The 22,976-nt window shown below is 40.9% G+C and overlaps 1 protein-coding gene across 3 annotated transcripts in view; it reads right to left on the bottom strand.

Annotated features, from left to right (window-relative positions):
* Positions 1-22,976, bottom strand: part of eml3 (EMAP like 3) — a 49,209-nt gene that overhangs the window by 4,352 nt on the left and 21,881 nt on the right. The window contains exons 3-20 of one of the 3 annotated variants that reach the window (XM_010743088.3): positions 20,949-21,125; positions 20,545-20,659; positions 19,845-20,351; positions 17,262-17,372; positions 16,992-17,020; positions 12,487-12,522; positions 11,126-11,246; positions 10,724-10,873; positions 8,628-8,697; positions 8,331-8,441; positions 7,796-7,891; positions 4,723-4,857; positions 4,318-4,456; positions 3,806-3,957; positions 3,570-3,695; positions 1,731-1,862; positions 1,545-1,612; positions 665-753 (exon numbers count right to left, since the gene is read on the bottom strand). In XM_010743088.3, the coding sequence (XP_010741390.1) occupies positions 665-753; positions 1,545-1,612; positions 1,731-1,862; positions 3,570-3,695; positions 3,806-3,957; positions 4,318-4,456; positions 4,723-4,857; positions 7,796-7,891; positions 8,331-8,441; positions 8,628-8,697; positions 10,724-10,873; positions 11,126-11,246; positions 12,487-12,522; positions 16,992-17,020; positions 17,262-17,372; positions 19,845-20,351; positions 20,545-20,659; positions 20,949-21,125 (2,364 nt within the window). Of the gene's footprint in view, positions 1-664; positions 754-1,544; positions 1,613-1,730; positions 1,863-3,569; positions 3,696-3,805; positions 3,958-4,317; positions 4,457-4,722; positions 4,858-7,795; positions 7,892-8,330; positions 8,442-8,627; positions 8,698-10,723; positions 10,874-11,125; positions 11,247-12,486; positions 12,523-16,991; positions 17,021-17,261; positions 17,373-19,844; positions 20,352-20,544; positions 20,660-20,948; positions 21,149-22,976 lie in introns of all 3 variants that reach the window. The other 2 variants (XM_010743089.3, XM_010743090.3) reach the window with 2 other exon arrangements.

The raw sequence follows: 22,976 nt of genomic DNA, 5'->3' as shown, positions 1-22,976 counted from the left end.
ACTTAGCTGCAATGTGTACCCATGAATGTACTTTACTTTGCCACTGACAGGGTTTGATTATTATTATCATAACAGCAATATAATTACAATGGTGATTTAACTTTATAATTATAAGTCTGACAACATCAAGAGAAGGATCTGTACAGGATGGAGCTTTGTGAAACATCCATTAAATCACCGTGTTCAACGACACTGACAAACACATGTGACCTCACAGAACACAGGAGGTGCTGCTCCACCACTGCCTCCATCAGTCGCTTTGTTTTGTTGTCATTATGTTACTCACTTTGTGCACTGAGTTGATATAAAAACTAGTTCTAAAGACATTTTTACTCTGTTATTTTGTGAAAGATAAACATTAAGGAGCAGCATGATGCAGAGCTATTCTTTTGGCAAGCATACACACCGAGTTGACTTTAATCTCTAATATATAGTATATACAGAACAGACAAATGTCTCAACTCAAGATCCATTAATTATTAATTATGTTTCCAGATTTAGCATGTTTCTTGCAGCACTACCTCAAAGTCTATGTGTTCTGTGTAAAGAAGCACGTCAGAAGGACTCAGGAGGACAGCCTTTGACGTCTTTAACTCAAACTTTTCAAAGACGATATCAAACTCAACTGAGAGAGAGCAGTTCTACAGTCAACACGAAGTCTGACCTGGTGAGTATCTCATGACAGACAGCTGCTCGTTCCCATCAGTGAACTCAGAGACCACCTCTCTGGTCAGCAGGTCGAGGACCATCCACCTGGTTCACGAGGACATGACGGAGACAGACGGGGCAGGGAGCGGATTGGTTAAACATAAACTATGTAAACTATGACTATTGTAAATGTAATGTAAAAGAAGACAAACACTTCCTCTCAGCTCTTCGTGTTGGTTTTGTTTACAGCGGCAGCTGTTTTCTGTTTTTCTGTGAAGCACTTTGAGTAACATGCTTTGTATGGAAAGTGCTATACAAATAAAGTCTGATTGATTGATTAATTGTTTCCAGTCTACATGCTTAACTATTTAATTGAGTTTTATTTATATAGAACAGAAGTTATCTTGTGACACTTTCCATACAGAGCAGGTCTATACAGTACTATTTATAATAATATTTACAGAGATTCAACAGTTCCCACCATGAGCAGGCAGGTAGCACTGTTATGTCCTCTGCTGGATCCTACTCTAACTCTAACCCTAACATTTTCTGTACTGATATTTTGAAATAAGTATCAGAAGTTCAGTAAGACACATGTCTGATTGTTCATTTGGAATTTTTGGTAACTTCTTTGACTTTGACTTGCAGCCTAAAACTGAAACTTTTTAAAAAGTTAGAAAAGAAAAACTTGCAGCCTAAAACTGAAACTTTTTAAAAAGTTAGAAAAGAAAAAATGTCTTCTTATATCCACCAATAACAGTCCAGGGCAACCCTATAAAGGGTTAATAAATGTTCATACTGTGCAGGTTTATCACATTTTCATGACCTTCTGTAATTATTCTCAGCTCACTGATTTAAGTTTTAATTTAAGTTTAAGTGTAGTAGTGCTCTGTTACCTTCCTGTGCTGAGGCCGACTGAAACCACTGAACCATTTGGGCAGAAACCAGCACACAGCCCATACTCCTGTCAGAGACACACAGGGCCAGTTAACAGCATCCATATCCATGTGTTTTATTTATAGTAATATATTTATATATTTAACTGTCAGTCAGATAGAAACATCACAATCAGTGTGTCGTACCTCCAGGGTGATGCACCAGTCCAGCTTGTGTTCCTCTGTGTTCCACAAACACACCTGCCTGTCGTGACCACAGGTGAGGAAGATGTTCTGAGAGGGGTGTGTAGCCAGCCCCCACATCTCATCTACATGGCCCTGAGACCCACACACGCACACGCACAGAAAAACAACAAAATCAGTTCACATCTTTCTTTCATGTGTACACACTGTATCCCAATGCATCAGTTTATAAAGTACACACACACTTATAGTCTGGATGTATTGTGACCACGCTGAAGAAGCAGAAGTTAAGAGCCTTAAATGTTCTTAATTTCTAAAATCAAATGTTCTTTAATGTCCCAAAGCAGCACTTCTGAAATTTACATTGACTGGATCTAAATCAATTTCCCCAACATGTCTGGTGCAATGATCACTGTAGATTCCAGGGGTCACTAGCAGGGCTGTAGACTGGAAGTGGAAGTGGTTTCAGTTTCCCACAGATAAGAATCAAACGTGAGCAGGAAGCCAAATTCCAGCGGTCAGCAGGGACATTGCTCCAAAGCATTCTGATGCCAGCTGTTGACCGCAATCTGTGGGATCTAAACACACTAAATACATTTGGATCTAAGATACTCAGGGCCAGATCAACACATCAGGGGACCATGGGACAAAGACGAGTGACTCCTCATTCCTAACAGTCTCTGGACATCTGGTGTATTTGTCAAGTCATCCTTATAGTCCTCATGAATGTCTCAGTGTGTTTGTCCCATCTGTCCTCCAGTGTCTGTCCAACACTGGCACAAAGTGTTTTCAGTATGTTCAGGTATTCTTCATGGTATTTTACAGTTTGTCATTTCCTGATAAACCATACCTGCACTCGCAGCCCACTGATTACTGTACAAAAGAACAACTTTCTAACTTTATTCATGATTTTGAAACTGGATCAGATTTTATACACAATATTGTTGCTGCTTTTCCCTCTGATGTCCTCGACTGCTCAGCTTCAACTCTCTACACAGTTTCCTGATGGACAGATGGCTTTAGTCTAATTACTCCCTAAAGTATCTAACTGCTAATGAACTGCTGCCAACTGAATCTGCCATTAGCAGACAACAGAACCGGGCTTAGAAGCCGGACCATAAGATTTTTTAACAAAGCCTTTGAGACCAACAGGGACTGACGTTACACTACCGAAGTGATTTACAGACTTTCCTGATGCGAACATTGCTAAGTAGCGAACCAGGAGCCAAACCCGGCAAGAAAACCACCTCAGTAGGATACTGTATTGGGTACTGTATTCTCTGCCAGACTGGACACCACTCGTATTGGAGGCTGTGTTCAGTCCTCTCAAGTTAAGAGTAGATTTTCAGTGGCTCTGCTTAACAGGGCACTCTGTGAACAATGGATCAAGAGGATGTATATCTTGGCTGTGGTGGTGGCCTAAAGATGCCAAGAAGTCCTACACACGGGTCCATTATTTAACTGGTGAAAACACGGGTAGGCTTGTATTATGAATGAGACCCAAGAGACACTATGTATTTGTAACTGATGGTAGTGCTGACCGTGATCATTGATTAAAAATGCTTCCAGAAATGAAGATTTCATCTTTCAGTTTTAGTTAAAATATGTCAGAGGGTAATGGAACAGTGGGCTTCTAGATAATTGACTTCCTTTTACTGTGCCCTTCTGTTTTGTGGAAAACTTCTCTCACTATGTGCAACATGACTTGCGCAACTTCTGAAAAAACAAAGTTCGATTGTTTGGCTGCAGTGTAAGGAGATACAGCTGCTCTTTGCTGTAACCACTGTTGTTCAGTCCAAGAACTTCAAAGATTTCAGTCAGTGGTCAGTCACTACCACATACCTGCACTATGGCCACAAATCCATCTGAGAAGGTGCCTCTAAGGATGGCATTACGGGTTGTACCAACTAATAACTCCTCTCCATCCACGTCTGCAATGGTACGGACTGCTCCATACTTTTCTGGAATCTGGACACAATAATAATGACATGATTCAACAAGCTTCGCACATGTTTGAATGGAAGTTAACAGAGTTCTCCACCATCGCACAAACACACACACATACAGCTGTGGTTCACCTCACACTCTCTCTCGGGTGCCAGGTCAGCACTCCAGCGGATGATCTTGCGGTCTTTCCCTCCTCCGCTGAGCAGTGCACCACCCTGCAGGGGGCACAGGGTAAACACGCTGCCTTCATGTGCTCTGGTCTGTCGCATGATCTGGAAGGTCTCTGGGACACCAAAGACAAATGAAGTTAGTTTGCATGTAGACAAATGAGGGCCAAAGGTTTTGGCAATGTGAAAAAGGTGTGGGCCAAGTGAAGGAAAAAAGGTTAAATATATGGCTGGAAAAACGTCTTAAAAATATTATGAAATGAGTCAAGAGAACTGAAATACATAATTAGTTCAAACTAATTTCAGAAATCAATCAAAATAAAATTCTATATTATTGTTTAATATTATATAATCCAGGGTTCTAAGTTTAATTCCTCAGCTTCAGATTTGATCTTCTCAACTTGTTTTGTTATTCAAACTGACAAAACATTCGACCCTGATACTGATACTAATGTATCCCCATCTACAGCACTGACCTTTGGCTCCTTTGCCAAGCGTTTTGACATCTGCAGCTGATTTTCCCCAAGTCAGGATGTTTCCTTCAGAATCTCCCGTCAGAACATCTCCAGTCAAACTGAACACAAAGCACTGGATGAACTTGGGCTTCTTGTATTTCTGAAAGGAAAAGGAGATTGTATGAAGAAGAAGAATTTAGTCGGTTGTTAGCACAGGTTAAAAACCTTAATCCTGATTGTTAATTTCAGTTTTGTATTTGTATTATATTATATCTTTCTATTTATACTCCTTACTTCTCTTTTTGGCCTCAAACTAAGGAAGGGGAAACTTAGACACAGAAAATGAACTGAAAGATACAGAAAATTGGCAAAACATTTTTTTACTGTCCGGATAAACTGACTTTGAATACGTTCAAGCCGTCTTACTCCAAAGATGCCTTGTTTCTTGGTGAACTGTCCTGAGTTGAGTGTCCAGAAGTAGACATGGGATTTCCCACAGGTGATGATATTGGTGCTGTCACTGGGGTTAAACTCCACAGCGAACACAGCCTCGTTGGTACTCTAAAAACACAACAACACACACAAACGCCTGTTACCACAAGGTAAATAATTACTGTGTCAGACATGGAACTGTAAATCAAAAAACAGAGACCGCCCCCCAAAAAAAGGTTTTACATGCTGCTGGCTAGATATACTGAGAATATATAGAAACAAAGGACTATACAACAGTAACATGAAGAAAATAATAAAGCAATGGTACTTGTATTTATATAACAGCTTTCTGGTCTACCAACCACTCACTTTTAACAAACTTGTCACATTCATACACTGATGGCAAAGGCTGCCAAGCAACGTGCCAACTGCTCATCAGGAGCAATACAGTTCTGCCTATTCAAAACATTCTAAGATCACCCATATGCACACATTCACACACTGACATCACAGCCATCAGGAGCAATTTGGGGTTCAGTTTCTTGCTCAAAGACACTTTAAATGGAGGTGTGATTCGAACTAACCCTTTGATAATTAGTCGACCCTGTAAGAACTAGACGACCCTTTGATAACTAGACAACCTTTTGATGAGCAGTTAACCCTTTGATATATAGACGACCCACTGATAAGAAGACAACCCTTTCATAACTAGTTAACCCTTGGATACCTATACAACATGCTCTGATCACCCAAGCCTAAACAAATCTTTACTGTGTAACAGATGTATTAAAAGCAATTAGGGTTGACTGCAATATATCTTTTTACGAGGACAAGTATTATTAGAGTAAAAGGTTTTTTGTAGTGAACAATAGATAATTGTCTTTAATTTACAAAAGAAATCTCAGCCTAGATGACCCTTTGAAAACTTGTCGACCTTTTGATAACTAGACGACCCTTTGAAAACTTGTCGACCTTTTGATAACTAGACGACCCTTTGGTAACTAGACAACCCTTTGGTAACTAGTCAATCCTTTGATAACTAGTCAACCCTTTGATAACTAAACAACCCTTTGATAAGATGCTCTGATCACCTGAGCCTCAACAAATCCTTACTGTGTAACAGATTTATTAAAAGTAATTAGGGTTGACTGCACTGCATCTTTTTACAAGGACAAATATCATTAAAGTAAAAGGTGTCAGAATTTTTTTTTGTAACAAACAATAGATAATAATCTTTAATATACAAAAAAGGGCTCAGCCTCGCCAGAAAAGTGTATTCTAGGGTGGAAGGGAAGGTCCGACTGATCATTGAACCTGAGATTCAGGAAGAGCAATGCAGATTCCAGCCTGGCTGTGGAACAGCGGACCACCTTTCCACCCTTGCAGGGGGATCATGCTTATTTGTTAACATCCATCCAGCTAAAATCTCTCAGTCAAGTGATAATTCTGTTTGATCATCACTGTGATTGAGTCCTTTCACATTATTATTATAATAATGATGTGAAACAATGAGAGTCATTGTTCATATAAATATTATAAATTATATTATGTTTATTATTAATCAATAATTTTTAGGAGTATTTCAGCCTTTTTTAGCTGGCTGATTTGGTTTTACAGCCCACAACTTCACTGTTTTTTGTCAGTCTCGCTGTTCTTATCAACCTCATTTCCTCATTTCTTCAGCAGAAAGCTGTTTTTAACGAATAAGCTTGGAGAAATACGCTGCACAAACCAAAAACGTGTTAAAACGTTGAATTTGTGCATATTTTCTAAAGAAGCTCAAAGAGAACTATGAAGGATGTTTCCTGCCACCAGGCACAGACACAAAATGTAAACACAGCCCCACTGGCAGGTCTTCGCTGCCCACATGTACAGTATGTGCAGAAAGTACAGAAGCATCATTTCTACACAAAAACCTCCATTCATGGCTGTGCTGTAAAGTGGCATATGGACTATTCCACTGCTGCAGAGAGGGGAGGGGGGTATAATTATCTTGTTCCTGTTGGATGAACTCGTATGTTTATACAGTGTGGGTCAGTGTTGACCTGTCCAGCTCTAAGTCGCCTTCCCACACTGAATCATGTACACTGGATGCTACGTGACACAAAACATAAATTCTTGTCCATTAAATTCTTGACTTGAGATGATATACAAGTTTAAACACCCACCTATGCATTCCCCTTGCAGTATTAGAGAACACACACACACACAGCCGGACAAATTCTCTGTATAAAATATTTACACTGTTGCCATGACAGCCCTGCTGAAATTGCTCTCAGGGAAGTTGAGGCGTTTTGGGATAAAAGCCCATAAAAGCATAGCAGAGACCCCCCCCCCCCCCAATCTCTGCAAACAGACCTCCTTTATAAAAAGCATCTACATATTGATCACACAGCCATGCTGGGCATCTGGCTGCCTATCTGTCACTGTGTTCACATTTGTGCAGCCTGGCTCTTTCTCATGTTTTTCCTTCAGTTGGAGGACTACATTGTTTCTGTATTGGTTACGAAACCTGCAGTGACTGATGACTTCATGAATGTCAGACAAAGTGAAACCTGTAGGAACACATTAGGCAGCTGTAATAAAAGCTATGTTTTGCTATGTTCTCATGTGTACGTTTTATTGTGCAACCCTGTCCCGTAACAAATTAATTACCTTGACTCCCTGAGAGTCAAACGAGGCGTGTGATATAAATTTAATGTGTGCTTGTCTGGTTGGTCTTTAGCCTAGCTTAGCTCAAAGACTAAAAGCAGGGGGAAACTGCTAGCTTCCAAAATTCACAAATACCTTCATAAATAACTGCTTAAGCAATCACCTATATACCACTACCAACTCCAGTACTCACTTTTTTTACTTACATATTTACCTTTATTTATTTATTTATTTATTATTGTAACACAGTAACAGTCTCAGCTAAGTTTAACTTAAAATGATGAATGTTTACAGTATTTCTGCTTTGAATGGAGCTGATAAAAAGAAGCAGCCTTATTGCTGTAAAAGGTTGAGATTTCTTCATTAATAAGGTTGTGAAAGTTCATTTACACCCGATTTGACTTTGATTGTTTACCTTGACCTCTGCATGCTTGGTTCCTTTGTTGCAGTCCCACACTGACAGCATGTGTTCATTAGAGTCGTCGATCACACACAAGAACGCTCCAGAATCCTGCAAACGAGCTCAACAAATCAGGACCAGTCAAAACAAACATGTAAATCTCCAGCAGACGTGTCGTAGACATCACTCTCACTTCTCTTTTTCACACAATGCTGTTGTCATTCACTTTTTTTTGTGCATGTTGCACTACAGTCAGTGAAAGTCAACCCTTCCTGTATTTTTCACAGAAAAAGCCTACCAAAAAAAGGAAAGGTTAATAAAGATGAACAGCTGTACAGGAAGTGACTGAAAATAGTTCTTAAATTAAAAACACGCAGAAAAGCAGCAGAGTGGTGAAATGGCACAACTCTATTTGTACTGTGGAAACGTACATCACAAAATACATCAGGACATAATATGAGCCTGTCTCAAATAAAGGCTTTGTTCTCACTGCAGTTTGAATAAATCATTTGTTGAGAATATACAATATTTTACATAACAATCAACTCACGGCAAAAGAAAATGCAACGGATCCCACTCCCCTCTGGAAGGTTCCTAGGCCGATCTGCTGCAAGGTAACCAGGGTGGTGGAGTCCCAGATATGAACACAAGGCTGCAAGGGCTACACACACACACACACACACACACACACACACACACACACATAGAGTAAATACTATATGTGCATAAGGGGTTAGTTATCTCCAATAAGATCTCTGACTTTCTCAGGATTACACAACACATGCATAATGCTGCCTGCACCAGAGGTCTACAGAGGATCAAAGTATGGTGTCACAGCAGCACTCACCTTGCCGTCTTTATCCACCCCTGATGTCTGGCCAGATGCCACTCGCACCTTGTCAGGATGGAGGGTAAGACTGCAGGAAGAACGGAAATAACTGAACTGAACAACAAAGACAGAGTCATACAGGAATTTTGGATCAAATGCTGTATATCACCCAGTGGTAACACATCCATGTGTAGAACTATATGCACAATGGCAAAATGAAAAATGTACTTGGTGGTCAAACACAGTGTGTAATGTATTTGGACATGTTTTGCTTGTGTTGGCTTTCTACTGCAGCACATTTGGTTTGAAATAAAAAATGACTGCGTTGTTTACTCTTTTATATCTGTTTTTGGTCTCCACCAACTCCTAAAAGAAAAATATCCAGTTGTTTATCTACTCCACTAATACTCCACTATGCCTTTTTGAGTTTTAGTTGACAGAGACAGCTGAAGAGTGACAGGAATGTGTGGAGAGAGAGACAGGGAATGACATGCGGGAAAGAGCCACAGGTCGGATTTGAACCCTGGGCCACCGCGGCAAGGACTGAGCCTTCGCACATGGGGCGGATGCTCTACCAACTGAGCTAAACCACACCCAGATTGACCAGATTTTTTATGTAATTTCTAACTTCCAGCCAGCTTGATCTGCTCTGTGCTGCTTGATGAGCATCCATTCACTGCCAATTCACTGCATCTATTCTATAGTTAATCTATAAATTGTTAATAAAAACATTGATCAGTGCAGCTTTAATATTTGGCTTCAAACACTTTGCTGTCAGTGACCCAGAGATATCAGCCACTGTCCCCCCTCGGTTTGGTCTTCACTACATGCTCAGTGTGATTGGGCCAATAAAGACCATTCACTTGTTAGCCATAAAATCAGGATAGTGTACAAAGAGCTGTGAGTGCTCCACTGTTCACTCTTATAGTAAATGTGCTGGAGTACACGGCCAAAGAAATAAGAGGTGTCAGTGGCTACAGTAAATAATTATGGACTGCACTGCAGGAGTTCAGCTGTAGCTGGCCCCAAAGCCTTTAAGTGTCTTTTGGAAACAGTAGTAAGTTCTTCGTTATTTCAGGAAAACTATTTCAGTCAAAGTAATATATCTGTCATTTTACAAACCCCTGTTGCTTTGACTTTTCTGTAAAGACACATATCTATTCCAAATTCCTATACATTCATGCCAAAGTCATGGTACAGGCAAATGTGTCCAAGCCCAACTTCTCCATGTTTCCCATGGTTCTGGACCCAAAAAGTAAAAACACGTTTTATATGCATTCATTCGTCCAGAACACTCTATGTGGATAAGAAATATTGACTGTCAGCTAACTCACAAAATAACTCATTATTTGGACAGGCTGCTCATGTTCATGGCCTCATGTTGAGAGCCTGGTGTCAGTCTGAAATTCGGGATTCAGTGTGATTTGTTGAGAAAACAGGCATTGAATTTCCAGATTCTACTAGTCCGCTGGAGGACGTGTAACGGTATTCAGCTGAGGCTTAGCACATGAAGCTGCAGGAAAGTCCCCTGACTCGAAGACCTGACATGAACCTGTTTCCTTTTTACCTCGCCTGTCAAAAGAGATATCAGCTCACACCTGGTGGTATTTTGTACAGTTCTGTGGTTAAAGTGGTTTAGGAGCGTGCACTAACATGCTAATCGCCCCCCTAAATCTTGAGCACACACACACACACACACACAGAGCAGCCGCCTACAACAGAGTTCACTTGTAATGGGCTTGAAAGGTTCAAATATGTTTGTTTCATGCTTAATAGATACATATAGTTACAACAAATTCTCATCTTGCATTATTTTTATTATTACTATGAGTCATATTTCTATTAGAATTAGAGTTGGAGTTATCGTTATTATTGCTGTGTATGTTTGTCTCTCTCTCTTAAACCCAACAGGTTGCAGCAGACGTCTGTCCACCATGAGGTGGGTCCTGCTTGAGGTTTCGGCATAATTTTAATAGAATATTTTCATATTTTAAAAGGAATAAACAAATGTAGATAGCTTTCGGTTGGCTGATTCCCACAACGTTGATCTATTGCTTTAAGTTTCATCTTATCTTATCTATGGGTGCAGGTAATACAAATTATCTTCCACTGACCAGCGGACACAGTCAGTGTGTTTGCGATAGTGGCGCTGTGTGCGGCTGTTGATGTGGTAAAGCACAACAACGCAGGCGATGAAGTAGACTGCCTCGCCCGTTGGAAGGAAGTACAGGTTGGCCCGGCAGTCGCGTCCACGGTAACCATAGCTGGCATGAAAGGGTCAAGGTGACATTTAATGTTAGTCGGCCCATTTAATTCATTAAAGATAAACATGGCAGTTTATCTGTGGAAGTTGCTGCCCTCACAGACACTAAATTAATAGAGATATATTTCCATACAGACACTGTGGCTTGACTCCAGGAAATGACCACAGTGAAATTAGCACTGTCTGAATGTAACATAAGCCTCATAAAGATGAACAAGATGCCGAACACTGCTGTGGCATTCTGAAAGGATACACCCAGTCCAGTTCCAGTCTCTCAGAGGGCGGCTCCATCTTCAGGTCTTCATAGTTCTGGATGTTAGAGGGGATGTACATGGTTATCGGCCGGCCGCGTATGAACATTTTGATTGACTGTCCTGGAAGACAAACACAGCAGAGGACCGGTTATGCAGCGATAATACACAGAGAGGCAGACAAAGATTATTTTAATATTTGAATATGGTTAGGGTACTAACTACAAATGCTACACTTTTTTTTCTTTTTAAATAGCAAGAGATGTATCTGCTGATTTGCAGCTAAGCTCAGCTTTACAAAGCTTTAAAGTGATGTTCGGCAGATAAACACAAATTAAGCAAATAGCTGGTGAACATAGAGGAGGATTCAGCAGCTAAAGAGACATTTTCCTCAGGGGTTGGTAGAGACCAAAAACAGAGCTCAAAGAGGAATACATGATACTCATCATATGTCAGGTGGCCTGAAAGATGACAAATCAATGCTAATGTGGCTGTGCAGCTGCTGCAAATAAGAAGCTGTTTACCAAAAAGTCTGCCAACTTGAGATGTGATGATGTGTCAGTGCTGTGTTCTGCTCCATATACACATCAGTCTCCTACACTCACTCACAACTTGTTTCTGGCGCCCCCTAGTGACCAAGTGCCAAGTTCCAAGTTCCTGAGTTCTACTAAAATGCTCTCTTTAGGATATGTGCTTAAATTATGTCACCCAAGGAAAATGACAATCCATCCAATAGTTGTTCAATTTCAGTCTGGTCCAAAGCGGTGGGCCGACCAACTGACCCACATTTCCATCCCAAGGGCCACACCACTGGCCCGACTAAAAGCAAATGGTGTGAATGAAGTCATCGTAGCTACTATAAAACATTTAATGGGGTTTAAGGCTTGACTTTATTTTTCACTGACAGAAACGGACTAAGAAGTGTCCAGATTTGTTCAAATATAAAGTTTACTTTAAAGATTTGTTTTAGAACTTTAAGCTGTGCATTAACAGAATATTTGGACCACTTGGGGGCAACAGAACAAGCACAACGACTGACTGTTTTATTTGGTACACCTAGCTAAAACTAAAGTTATCTAATTTTCTATTCTCGACTCTATTGCATTATACTGAAATGTTTGCTTTAGCTTAATGTACTAAATAAACTGGCAACTGGATTTAGATCACCATGTTTCAGTGTTTAGCTGTTCAATATTGACTCTCAGCATGGTTTTACTGGTCAGCTGCCAATAGACAACAGCATAAAACTGTGGGTGACTGGTGCAACAGTAAATGAGATATTTCTGGAAAAGTACAGCCTGTCTGTTGACCTTCCAGGCAGAAAAAGAGCTTAAGATACAAAGTGACATAATAGTAGGTCTACCTTGGCCATAGGTTCCTCTTCTGGACCCGGGGGATCCTGTGTGAGAGTGAAAACATAAGGTTAGCCAGACAAATAAACACTGAGATCCTCTGAGCTTTAAGTCACACCTGATTCCAGCCATACCTGACCTAACTTTGACTTCAGGAATCCCAGAGGATCTGTTCTCAATTTATGCGGGTTAGATGTACAATATTTGAATTCCAAGCAGGGATATATTTTCCTTTTCCATTTCTTTTTGGGACTTCAAACCTGGCTCTGTTGAGTTGGCTAGCATTCTGTTCTTTTATGAGATTGGAGGCTGACGACAAGCAGCAAGGCTGAGCGGACTGGAACGTGACTGCTCAGACTCAGGGTCATGAACTGTCTATCTGTCTGAGCGTGAAATTGTGGTAACTGGTAAAAGGCCAGTGAGACACCTTGACCAGACTCACCAGGACATGAACCTCATGCAACAACAAAAGTTATGGAACTGTGTGGAAAGAGGAAGAAATAAGCCAAAGCTGAGCAGGACAAGAAGAGAAACTCATTCCTGTGTCTGATTGTCTATTCTGTGTCTGACAGTTCAAGAGAGTAAGGAGTCTGTGTTTTAGGGAAATTAGCAGATGTGGTGGAAACAAGAAGCAAATATTCCAGTAACAAATATCAAATCCATCCATTTCTGTATCTGCTTATCCTCACCAGGGTCATGCAGAATAACAAATCATTTTGAGAAATAATCAACCAACAAAATATCCATATTGGTATCATTTCTTGTTCTTCTCATTTGAAATACTAGCAATATCAAAACAACACATTTCTGTGCCATACTTTGAGGAATAACATTTCTAAAATGTCAAACTGAGATTTGATTTCCTGATTTTGGACATATTTGTGGAAACAGCATCTAAGACTGGAGCCTCTAGGCAGGAGATTCTCATGACTGACAAATGATAGCCAGCATAGCTTGGAGATGAGTTGTTAACTTCAGCGGTTGAAAGCTAAAGCTTTGCGATTCAAGATGTCCATGTAGATTTGTAGTAGACTGCTAATGTTAGCCCAGATTCATAGCATCATAGATGCTATTTCAATCCCTGCTGAGTTATCAGGACCTCACATTATAGGAAGGAGGGGCGCTGGCTAGAGTGGAGATGTTAATGGCAATGATCAGATTTATTGCAAAGTGTAGTTCTGGGACTTCAGGGATTTGAATCACAGCAAGGAACAGCATACTGAGTCCCAGACTAACACAGGAAGCCCCACAGACAAGCAGCCATACTCTGTCTTGATGAAATACAGTCAAAGTGACAGATTTATGATTTGAATCAACAAAGAATATATAGGATGATTACAAATCGGAGCAGTTAGACAATGTCAGCATTCAGTGCATTTTTTTGATGTTCAGTGCTAAGGACACATTTGGGTCAGAACCAAAACTGTTTAAAAATAGAGATATTTTGCCTCTCTAAATGTCCTGCCACTCTCCACTGACAGGAATCTAAAAATTGCTCGACCCACGCCACAGCTACAACTCAATTGAACAAGAGTCATAAAGACATCCAGAAAAGAATGAGAGTCAAAGTCAAAGAGAACCGGGGGAAGACATGAAAATGTTTTTTTGGCATCCTCCTCTGCAGAGCCAGCCATCCATCATTCCGTCAGGAGAGTTGGAGTGGTGCGGCAGCTTGGCTAACCACAGTGCATGTGATTCCAGGCATCGCCCACGGCCCAAAACTGGCCCTGCAGTGTTTGACTTCATGAGAACTCATTAAAAAAAAAATTAAAAAAAGAAGTGATGGCCAGTTTAAAAAAAGGAGGGGGAAATGTTAGGCCATAAAGATAGTCTTGAAATGACCTGGTAGCTTGGCAGGTTTCTCTCAGGGAGACCTTTAAAATGTACAGCTCACTACACTCTCCTGTCATCAACTCTGTTCTCACGGACCATAATCCGAATTTCTCATCCAGATTCAAATTGACTTGTTATGTTTTAGTGAGAACCAACCCATTCTTCATCTTTCAAATAAAAATTTCATAAGCCATAAAAACACACCCTTGAGTAATTCAGTCCACTCTGTGTTTTTGCTGTTACAGCTTCACTTGGTTTATATAGCGTATGAGGGATAAAGTTAGCTAAATTTAAGTAGATCGTATTTCATAACTGACATGACTGAGTCAGTTTTTAGGTTTAGTTATTTAGTTAGTTATTTTGGCAAATACAATTCATCTCGAGTAAGACGAGACAGCTGACCAGCCTCACGCTGGAGTCACAAGCTGACTCGCTTAGGTTAGCATGAAGACCGACAGCAGGGGGGCAAATGGCTATCCTGGGTTAGGGTTAGGGTTCACACTATGAATATGTTCTATGTCATTCCTTTCATTAATATACAAATATAAATGGAATTATGTTTTTTTGTGTTTTGACTAGCAACAGTTCATCTGTCTATCCAGAATATTTTTTAATAAATCTGAAATCTACAATTTGTTCTGGCACAATCCACGTTGCCTGACCATGAATAAAATGTGTTTTATGTTAAATTTGTTATCTGTGGTGAGTCAGCGAGAAGCTGCATTCATACTGTTAAGTCTGAACAGGTCACTACAGATCCAATATTACATTTATCCCTCGTTTTCAGTATTTGAATTTAAAAATTGATATCCTTGTTTTTTGTTGTTATTTCTGTAAGTGAACTTGCAACAGCTTGTACAGCTGTGTCAGAGTCCTCCATGCTTGTTGCCATTTCTGTGGTAAGGTTACATCATCACCTCTAATCACGCCTACAAGGTTCTGATTGGCTCGGTTGTTTGGTTTGTTTCAGAGACTCTTCACTCTGGTCGGAGGCTGCGGCCCATTTTCTATTTCTTGACTTACAGTCCTTTCTTCATTTATTTATTTAGATTTTTATTTGGTACTGTGCTTATTATTGTTATGCACCAATACACCAGAGCAGATGCCTCGTGTGTGAAAACCTACTTGGTAATTCTGATTTTCCACCAGGGGAAAACAACTACCGATGTGAACACTGAAACTATTATGTGAGCACAGGTCTGGAATCAGATTACAACACCTGCAAATAAACACAGAAATCTGACTGTAGCCGAGGCTATTTTAGCTGCACTGACATTACTGTTTAAATGCTAAAATGAAACCTTGTGACTTGTGTCATCGCATGTTTCCAACCAACAACACTCCAATTGGTAGACAACTGATCATATTTAGAAATTTTCCAGAGTTTTCCATGAGCTCTGACTAGTAGAATTCTTCTTTTGCTCGACTTTCACAATGTGAGAGTGACGCTGTAGGAATAAGGCCTGAACACAGGGCTAAACGTAAACAGACTGAAGGCCAACACTCATAAAAGCTACGCTAACCACAAATGTGGTTGGATGGGAAATGCAGTCATTTTTTGCACAAATGACTACGTGTGAACCAGTGAGAAGCTGCCTGGGCACAAGTAGAGAAGTGTAGTCCAGCTGAAGCCATGCCATCACTGAAGTCAGGACGGATTAAGACTTGTGAAAAGTCCCCGATCCAAACAAAATGACATGTGATAATGATCATTGACAGCTTCTCTAAAGCCATGCATGACTATTTGTTCCTCCGTGGACTTTATGCACTCCAGATTAAAGATGGCCTGTCAATCAAAGGCTCCTGTTTTAATGCAAAAATTGACAAATTTACAACCTGTCCTGTAAAAACTGCCAAGAGGAATGTTAGTACACCAGTAGAATGAAAGCATAACACAGATTCATATCATTTCCAACAGGAGCCTATGCCAACAAATGTATTAGTGTAGTTACAGCAACTCAAACCAGATTTAGGAGATGGAATGTAGAAAATCCTGGTTTATGTGCAGGTATGTGCAAGCTGGTGTGTCTTTGTCCCCCACTGCAACCAGAATATGATGCTGACGTGCAAACAAATAACTCAGGCCTTGTAGGGTGGCTGCAAATGCAAATGGAGTATGCAAAGTACACAAAGAAAACTTAAAAAAATAAACCTTTGATTCTTTTACAATGGTAAACGCACACTGTGTCTGTAGTGTTGCTATCAGGCTGACACCACTCACTTGAACCTTTTTTTAGACTGTTAACTATCTGTATTTACTATCTTTATTAACATTTTTTTTAATATACATAAAGCTTTAACAAAATCTCAGAGTTATGACTCTGAAGATGAATATGACTGAGAGAGCTCAGGTTTCTGCTGAGATATAATGAAGTGAAAAGACAAACTCAAACTGCCCTAACAACTCTGTTCTTTCTGTCTGTTGCAGCAGAGTGGACACAGTGACACACAAAATGATTTGGCTTATTTGAAAATGCCCGGATGCCACTATTCATAGTGAGCAGTTGATTGTCAAAACAGGTTTTCAGGGGCTCTGATTCACCACTCTGGGGTCCGAGTAGGAGTTGAAGTCCTCAGGATTCCGTCTTAAAGACAACACTTCATGTCTATGGCCAACTAAAGACTTGACCATTTGGATAAAGTGGATGAGTTTGAGTCTGAGGCAGACAGAGAAAAGTTTTACCTGCACTGGCGATCAGCTCCTTCGCCCGACTGTGGAGACAGAAAACAAGTGTGAGACAGATACACGACACCATTTAAGAAAAATGATTCTATCCATCAGTCCCTCACTTCAGAATATTTCATGCAAATGGAATTTTATTATTATTATTATTATTCATAGACCATCAATGTTCCAGCAAGTGTCTCTTTGATGAGATATGCAAGGCTGCAGAAGCCATAGGAAAAAGTGAGCTGTGTGACTACAGGGTGACAGCTGTGAGTGAGGGCTCACTTCTCCAGGCTGGGGGAGCGGGTAAGGAGGTTGGCCGAGGACGCTGCCTTCTTGTCGAGACGTTTCCTCTGCCTCTCCGGGTTCCCCAGTTTCTCGCTGTTCCTACGAACCCTGGAACACCAGAGGGCACAAACAAACATTCAGCTTCCAGGGGTAAACACTCGCAGTGTGCCCACATACAGACACTAAATCCCACACCACTATTTATGCACGCAGTATTCATACTACTATTATGACTACATGGATACACAGGATATACGTGTGGAATTTCATTCCCAACCTTCCCATTGGATTGTTTAATGCAACTTGGGTCTTAGTTTTTGCCATCATTACTCTCTGTAATAATAACACTGTACTCACAGCACAGCCTTCCAAAGTCAAGCTTTCCAATTTAGCACTCCACATATGCAGCTGACAATGACAGTGGTTGCAGATTAACCTTCCAAATTTGTGGCACATTTTAAAACCTTCAGGTTTCAGACAGAAAAGCAGCTTCTTATTTTCAGCTGCTCACTTTTGACCATTCATTTAGCTAATGTGACAACTGTGACTGGCAGATTAGATCAGCTATAGCTGAACACTGAATCTGAAAAATGACAACTGAAGCATTTGTTTACACTAGAAATACATTATTAGCTGCTTAGATGAGCCACACAAAGGTTCGCTTTATGATTTATGCTTTACTGTACTGCAGTGTTTAGCACTGTCACCTTTCTGTTTGCATGTTCTCCCTGTGTCTGTGTGGGTTCTTTCCCGGTACTCCAGTGTCCCCCCACAGTCCAATGACATGCAGGTTAATAGGTGACACATACATGAGAATATTCTGAGGACATGTTTTGCAAATGTCTCCAAATCCCTTACAGAGCACGACAGAGCTGCTACTTTTACCCCAAACTACAACTAACTCTTGGCCTTGGAGATGAGCTCAGGTTACAACTGTAGGTAGAGCAGTCAGTAGTCAGCCGGTCTGCCAACATTTTATCCGGATCAGGGAGTGGATCTGGAACATTTTGATGGATGTTTAGAGCAGAGCATTTTTTAGAGCATTTTTGGGTCTGTCTCGAAACTGTACTGGTCATCTTCCCAAAAACACCATCTAACTTTGTTTTTACCAGTCATCATATCTCAGTATTGAGTTATCATTGTTATTATTACTAATTGAAACAATGGTCAAAACTGTAAAAATTGGACCCAAGTTGTAATAAACTGGAACTGGACCCTTTAAACTCCGGCCTGTGAAAATAAGCTAATTTCTAAAAGCTGTGCTCATGCTGAGGATTTAAAGAAATATACTGAACAAGGACATAGGGACAAGAACACATAATCACCATACTTAACCATAATTAAAGTCTTATTGTCTCTGAGGGTTTCACGTGGCACACCCCCTGTTTCCTGATGACATGCCATTGTACCAGAAGCATCACCAGAGAAAGTGTTATGGGACTAAAAACAGCTTTCATGTCATCTGCGTCACTGGCTGAAGATTTGGGAAATGAAACTCAACTACCGCCCACCTCTCCCAAATCTCTATACTACTAATATTTGAATAAAGTGTTGAATGTGGAAGTGCAGAAGGGAGAGCAGCATGCAGGCATAACCTCCCCCAGCACCTCAGGCTTCCATGAAAGATCTTACCCGTTGTTGGCGAAACCCTCTTACAAGTCGCACAAAGGAAGACACACATGCACAAGCAGATACACAAGTAACCAAAAGCAGCAATGTGCTTTTTTTGTCACCAGGAGAAAGACAATCATTTGAGTTGGAGAACAAATCACAGCATGCATGAGATCCTTGATTCGTTTGAGAAGGAGTGTTAAAGCGTGTTAGAGTAGACTGAACATTCAAAACAGTTTGTGTGTTTCTGCAAACCCCAGTTGAACGGCAGATAATGGCATTGTGTCAACTCTGCACATCTGCATCGTCTTACAGAACCATCAGCTCGAATACTTTGTGGCTACAGTAAAGTTGTAGTGGAGGACCACTCTGTAGGTTCTTTTCATAGATATTAACTCTGAAGTTTGGACAGATTTCAAACCATGTCCCGTCCTTGAAAGGTTACATCTGTGCAGCCCTCTAAACCCTCTGACCTTTCTCACTCACTCCATGTGTATATGTACTGTAGGCCTAACCCTGCTCTGAGTCCTTTTTCTACACTATGCTGTGTTCAATTGCCCTCACATCACATTTTCCACTGGGCTCAAATCTCTGTGTGCCGTGAAGCTAATCTTGGATATGTCACTCAGTGTGCACGAGTGCTTCCATTATGTTCTGCTGCAGCTTTATGTTTCCCTCGCCCCCTGCTCAAACACATGGCGAGGAAAGCACATTGGAGGCTGGAGCGAACATGATGACAGAACATGTTATCCCACTCGGGTTTCCTACCCTAACACAGCATAATAACCCTGGCAACCTGAGGCCGGTTGTTTCATAAGGGGGGTTTTGCAGCAGAACTGGGGTTCACAGTCACACAAATCAAAATCAAGAAAGTTTTGATTTGTCTTTTGAAGCCATGCAATCAGTCGCAACAGAGAAAGTAATTATCAAGATGGAGTCTGTGAAGCGGAGGATGGTGGGAAAACGCACAGTGGTTTCTTCTCTCCTTCCTGGATGGTGGTCAGGGGTCCAGATCGGGAGCTGAGGTTCTGGTCTATAGATCTGACTGAGGGCGAGCCAGGGCCCGGCTCCTCTGGAGAGCAACTCCCGTCCTGGAAGTCCTCCCTCTGGAGGCCTCTGATTGTGGTGGGCTGAATGGGCTCCTCCACTGACGACATCCAACTCAGATCTTTTTCCTGCTCCACTCCTTCTTCATCTTCCTCCTGCTCCTCGTCCTCCTCTTCCAGCCCAGGGACGCGATGGAGCTTACCCCGTGTCCCCTCAACCACAGGCTGCCCTGGTGGCAGGGCGTCCTCTAGTTGCAGACTCTGGACCCGTCTGTGGAGAAGGACCCTGTCATGCCCAGTGTCCTGCCCTGGAAGTGTGGGCTCTGTCTGGGTTGACCTGTCCGTTGTTGTTGGTTTGGGTATTGGCTGCATGGACACAGAGCTTCCTATGTGGCCATTGGTATTGGTCATGATGCTGTCTGACAGTTGGCTAGAGATAGTTCAAAGGTTGAGAATACAGAAGAGTCATACAGATAATGACACACACATCATATGAACACAACCAGGCTTCTGAATGGACTAGCATGATTCTCATGTAGTGAGCAATATGTCTGTACATCAAGTGAAATGAAACAACGATTGTCTCTCATCATCCCTCCTTTCTTCAAAGCTCATGGCAGTACCTGGTAGCAGGGTGCCGGATCCCGTCGGCGGCTGAGCTCAAGGACAGTTTTCTGCTGCTGCTGCAACTATCTGAGCAGCACACTTGGTTCAGGACTCGTGCAGCACCCGGGTTCACTGGATGGGATCAAAGTTGATTATTAGTCCTTTTATTTCTGAGTGAGAAATAAAAGAACCAATACCATAACAATATTTTTTACAATACCTTAGCTTGTTAGTCACTTATACTTTATTTAGTCAACGTTTCAGTCAGTTGACTTGTGACGGATGTAGGGTTCCTTTGTGTGTTTGTGTGTGTGTGCACTTGTCTTTATAAAGTTTGAGGACACTGTACCTTTGTGTCCAAGACAACAGGACATAGAGTTGTCGGCTGTAGTGGAGATATAGCATGTGGAAGATCACTCACCTGCAATGAGCTGCTGTTTCAGTAACGGTAAGAGCTGATCGTGGAGGCGGATTCTGCGCAGGGCATCAGCCAGTGAGGATTTCAGCAGCGTGATTTCATCCTCCTGCGCCTGCAGACGCACCTCCATCATGGAAGCTCGGTCTGGGAACTCTGTGCTGCTGTCTGCTGACGCGTCATCTACAAAGTGACCAGACCAAAAACTGCTCTTTCATGACATATATATACACACACACACACACACACACACACACACACACCTATCTATATATATTATATATATATTATAATATATATCTATATATATATATATCTATATATTATCTATATATATATATACATATATATATACATATATGTACATACATACATACATACATACATAGACACATAACATATACCTTTTGTATATATGGTTAAAAATAGCTCAATTAATAGAAATAAATCTTGCAGCACTCTTAAATTTAATGCATCACAGCCTACAGCAAAAAAAAAAAAAAAAAAAAAATGAGATGCAGGTTCAGTTCTGCAAGTTGGCAACAACTTCTAACATTTCAAATTATAGATATGTGCTGAAACTTGACTTTGACTTTGTTAAATCAGTACTGAAGGACTGCCATAAAGCCGACATAAAAGACACCCTAACCTTTCTATTACACGCTAACATTTGCAAATCGAAAGACTTTTTCAGGCTCTGCCTGGAAGCCCGATAATTTGTGTCAACCCGACTGATGGAAACACAGTTACAATGTATTTTTCCCCCAAAAGTTTGAAGCGGTGTGTAAAATTTACCTGACATGTGAAGGAAAATAGAAAAGTAAATAGAACCTGAATACTTGCTAATTAATTCTGTAATAGATGATTAAAAGTATAACAAAAACATTCTGCTTCATAAAGTCATTCTAGAGTGAGGGGGTGGAATACTGCTATCCTTAAGGGAACAAAGCTCAACCTTTGTTCAATCAATGTGAGGACATTTCTGCATTGTGGGGACATTTCTGCATTGTCGGGACATTTCTGCATTGTCAGGTCATTCTGGCCAAGGATTGTTTGAAGGTTGAAAATTGGTTTTAGCTGAAAATTCTGTTTTTGTAAGGGGTAGGGTAAGGTCGGGGCCAAGGGAGTGCATTGCCTAGGGTCCTCACAAGTATAGAAAGGCAAAAATGTGTGTGTTTTCGGGTGTGCTGTCCATTTGGAGAGGAGATTACAGATGTTTAGAGCATTGTACTCAAACAGAGGAGAGCCCAAAGCTTCTCAAAGACCCTATTGTGTATTGAGTAGAGCTACAGTTCTGGTGTGTGTGTAAGTGCATATGAAGGACATAGCTGGTTCTAGTCCAAAAAGTGAGTGTGTGAGTGTGTGGAATGCCTCTTTCTGTTCTTGTGTCACAGGACAGAACAAAGCTGTGCACAGCGAGTGTCAGGAGAATATTTTCCTGCTTGCACTCTTCATGATTACTCAGCCACTCGATTCTCGCTCAGCCATTTTAAGTGTTAGTTTTGCACTACAGTCCAACAAAGCACAAGTATTAATTGACCAAGAAGTTGAGGAAATGGTCTGCCCGCTTAGTAATAAGTAGGTAAGAGGACCTCAGACACCACTCCTCTCTGCACAAAGCCTTTAAAGCCCGACTAACAGTTGGGATCTACAACCTGGAATCATACAGTGCCAGTAACTTGTTCTCCAAAGCTTAATTTCCACATGGATTGAAATTCTCTGGCAATTCAAATACTCTTTAGAAATGATTTTGTTCAAGACTAACTTTCCTTTAAATCTTTTTCTAATGGCCCTATCAGAAAAAAGCAGCAGCATTGCCAGTGGCAGCACAGTTCATAATATTATGATGCCTTTACTTATCTCAGCTGCAGAGACCCAGGCCTTTATTAGAAACTAGTTTTTATTCTTCCCTGTTTTATAAATAAATATTTTTTTCATTTTCTGTTAATGAAGTAAAGGTACACTCATAATTTTCTCCATGTCTCATATTCATGACATCCAGCCAACACCAACTATTTCATTTATTTCATTAGG

Source organism: Larimichthys crocea, chromosome XI (assembly GCF_000972845.2).
Source record: "Larimichthys crocea isolate SSNF chromosome XI, L_crocea_2.0, whole genome shotgun sequence".
In the NCBI taxonomy this organism is placed as follows: Eukaryota; Metazoa; Chordata; class Actinopteri; family Sciaenidae; genus Larimichthys; species Larimichthys crocea.
Note: the sequence above shows the minus strand (reverse complement) of the source record. Positions and strands in the feature narration are given on the sequence as shown.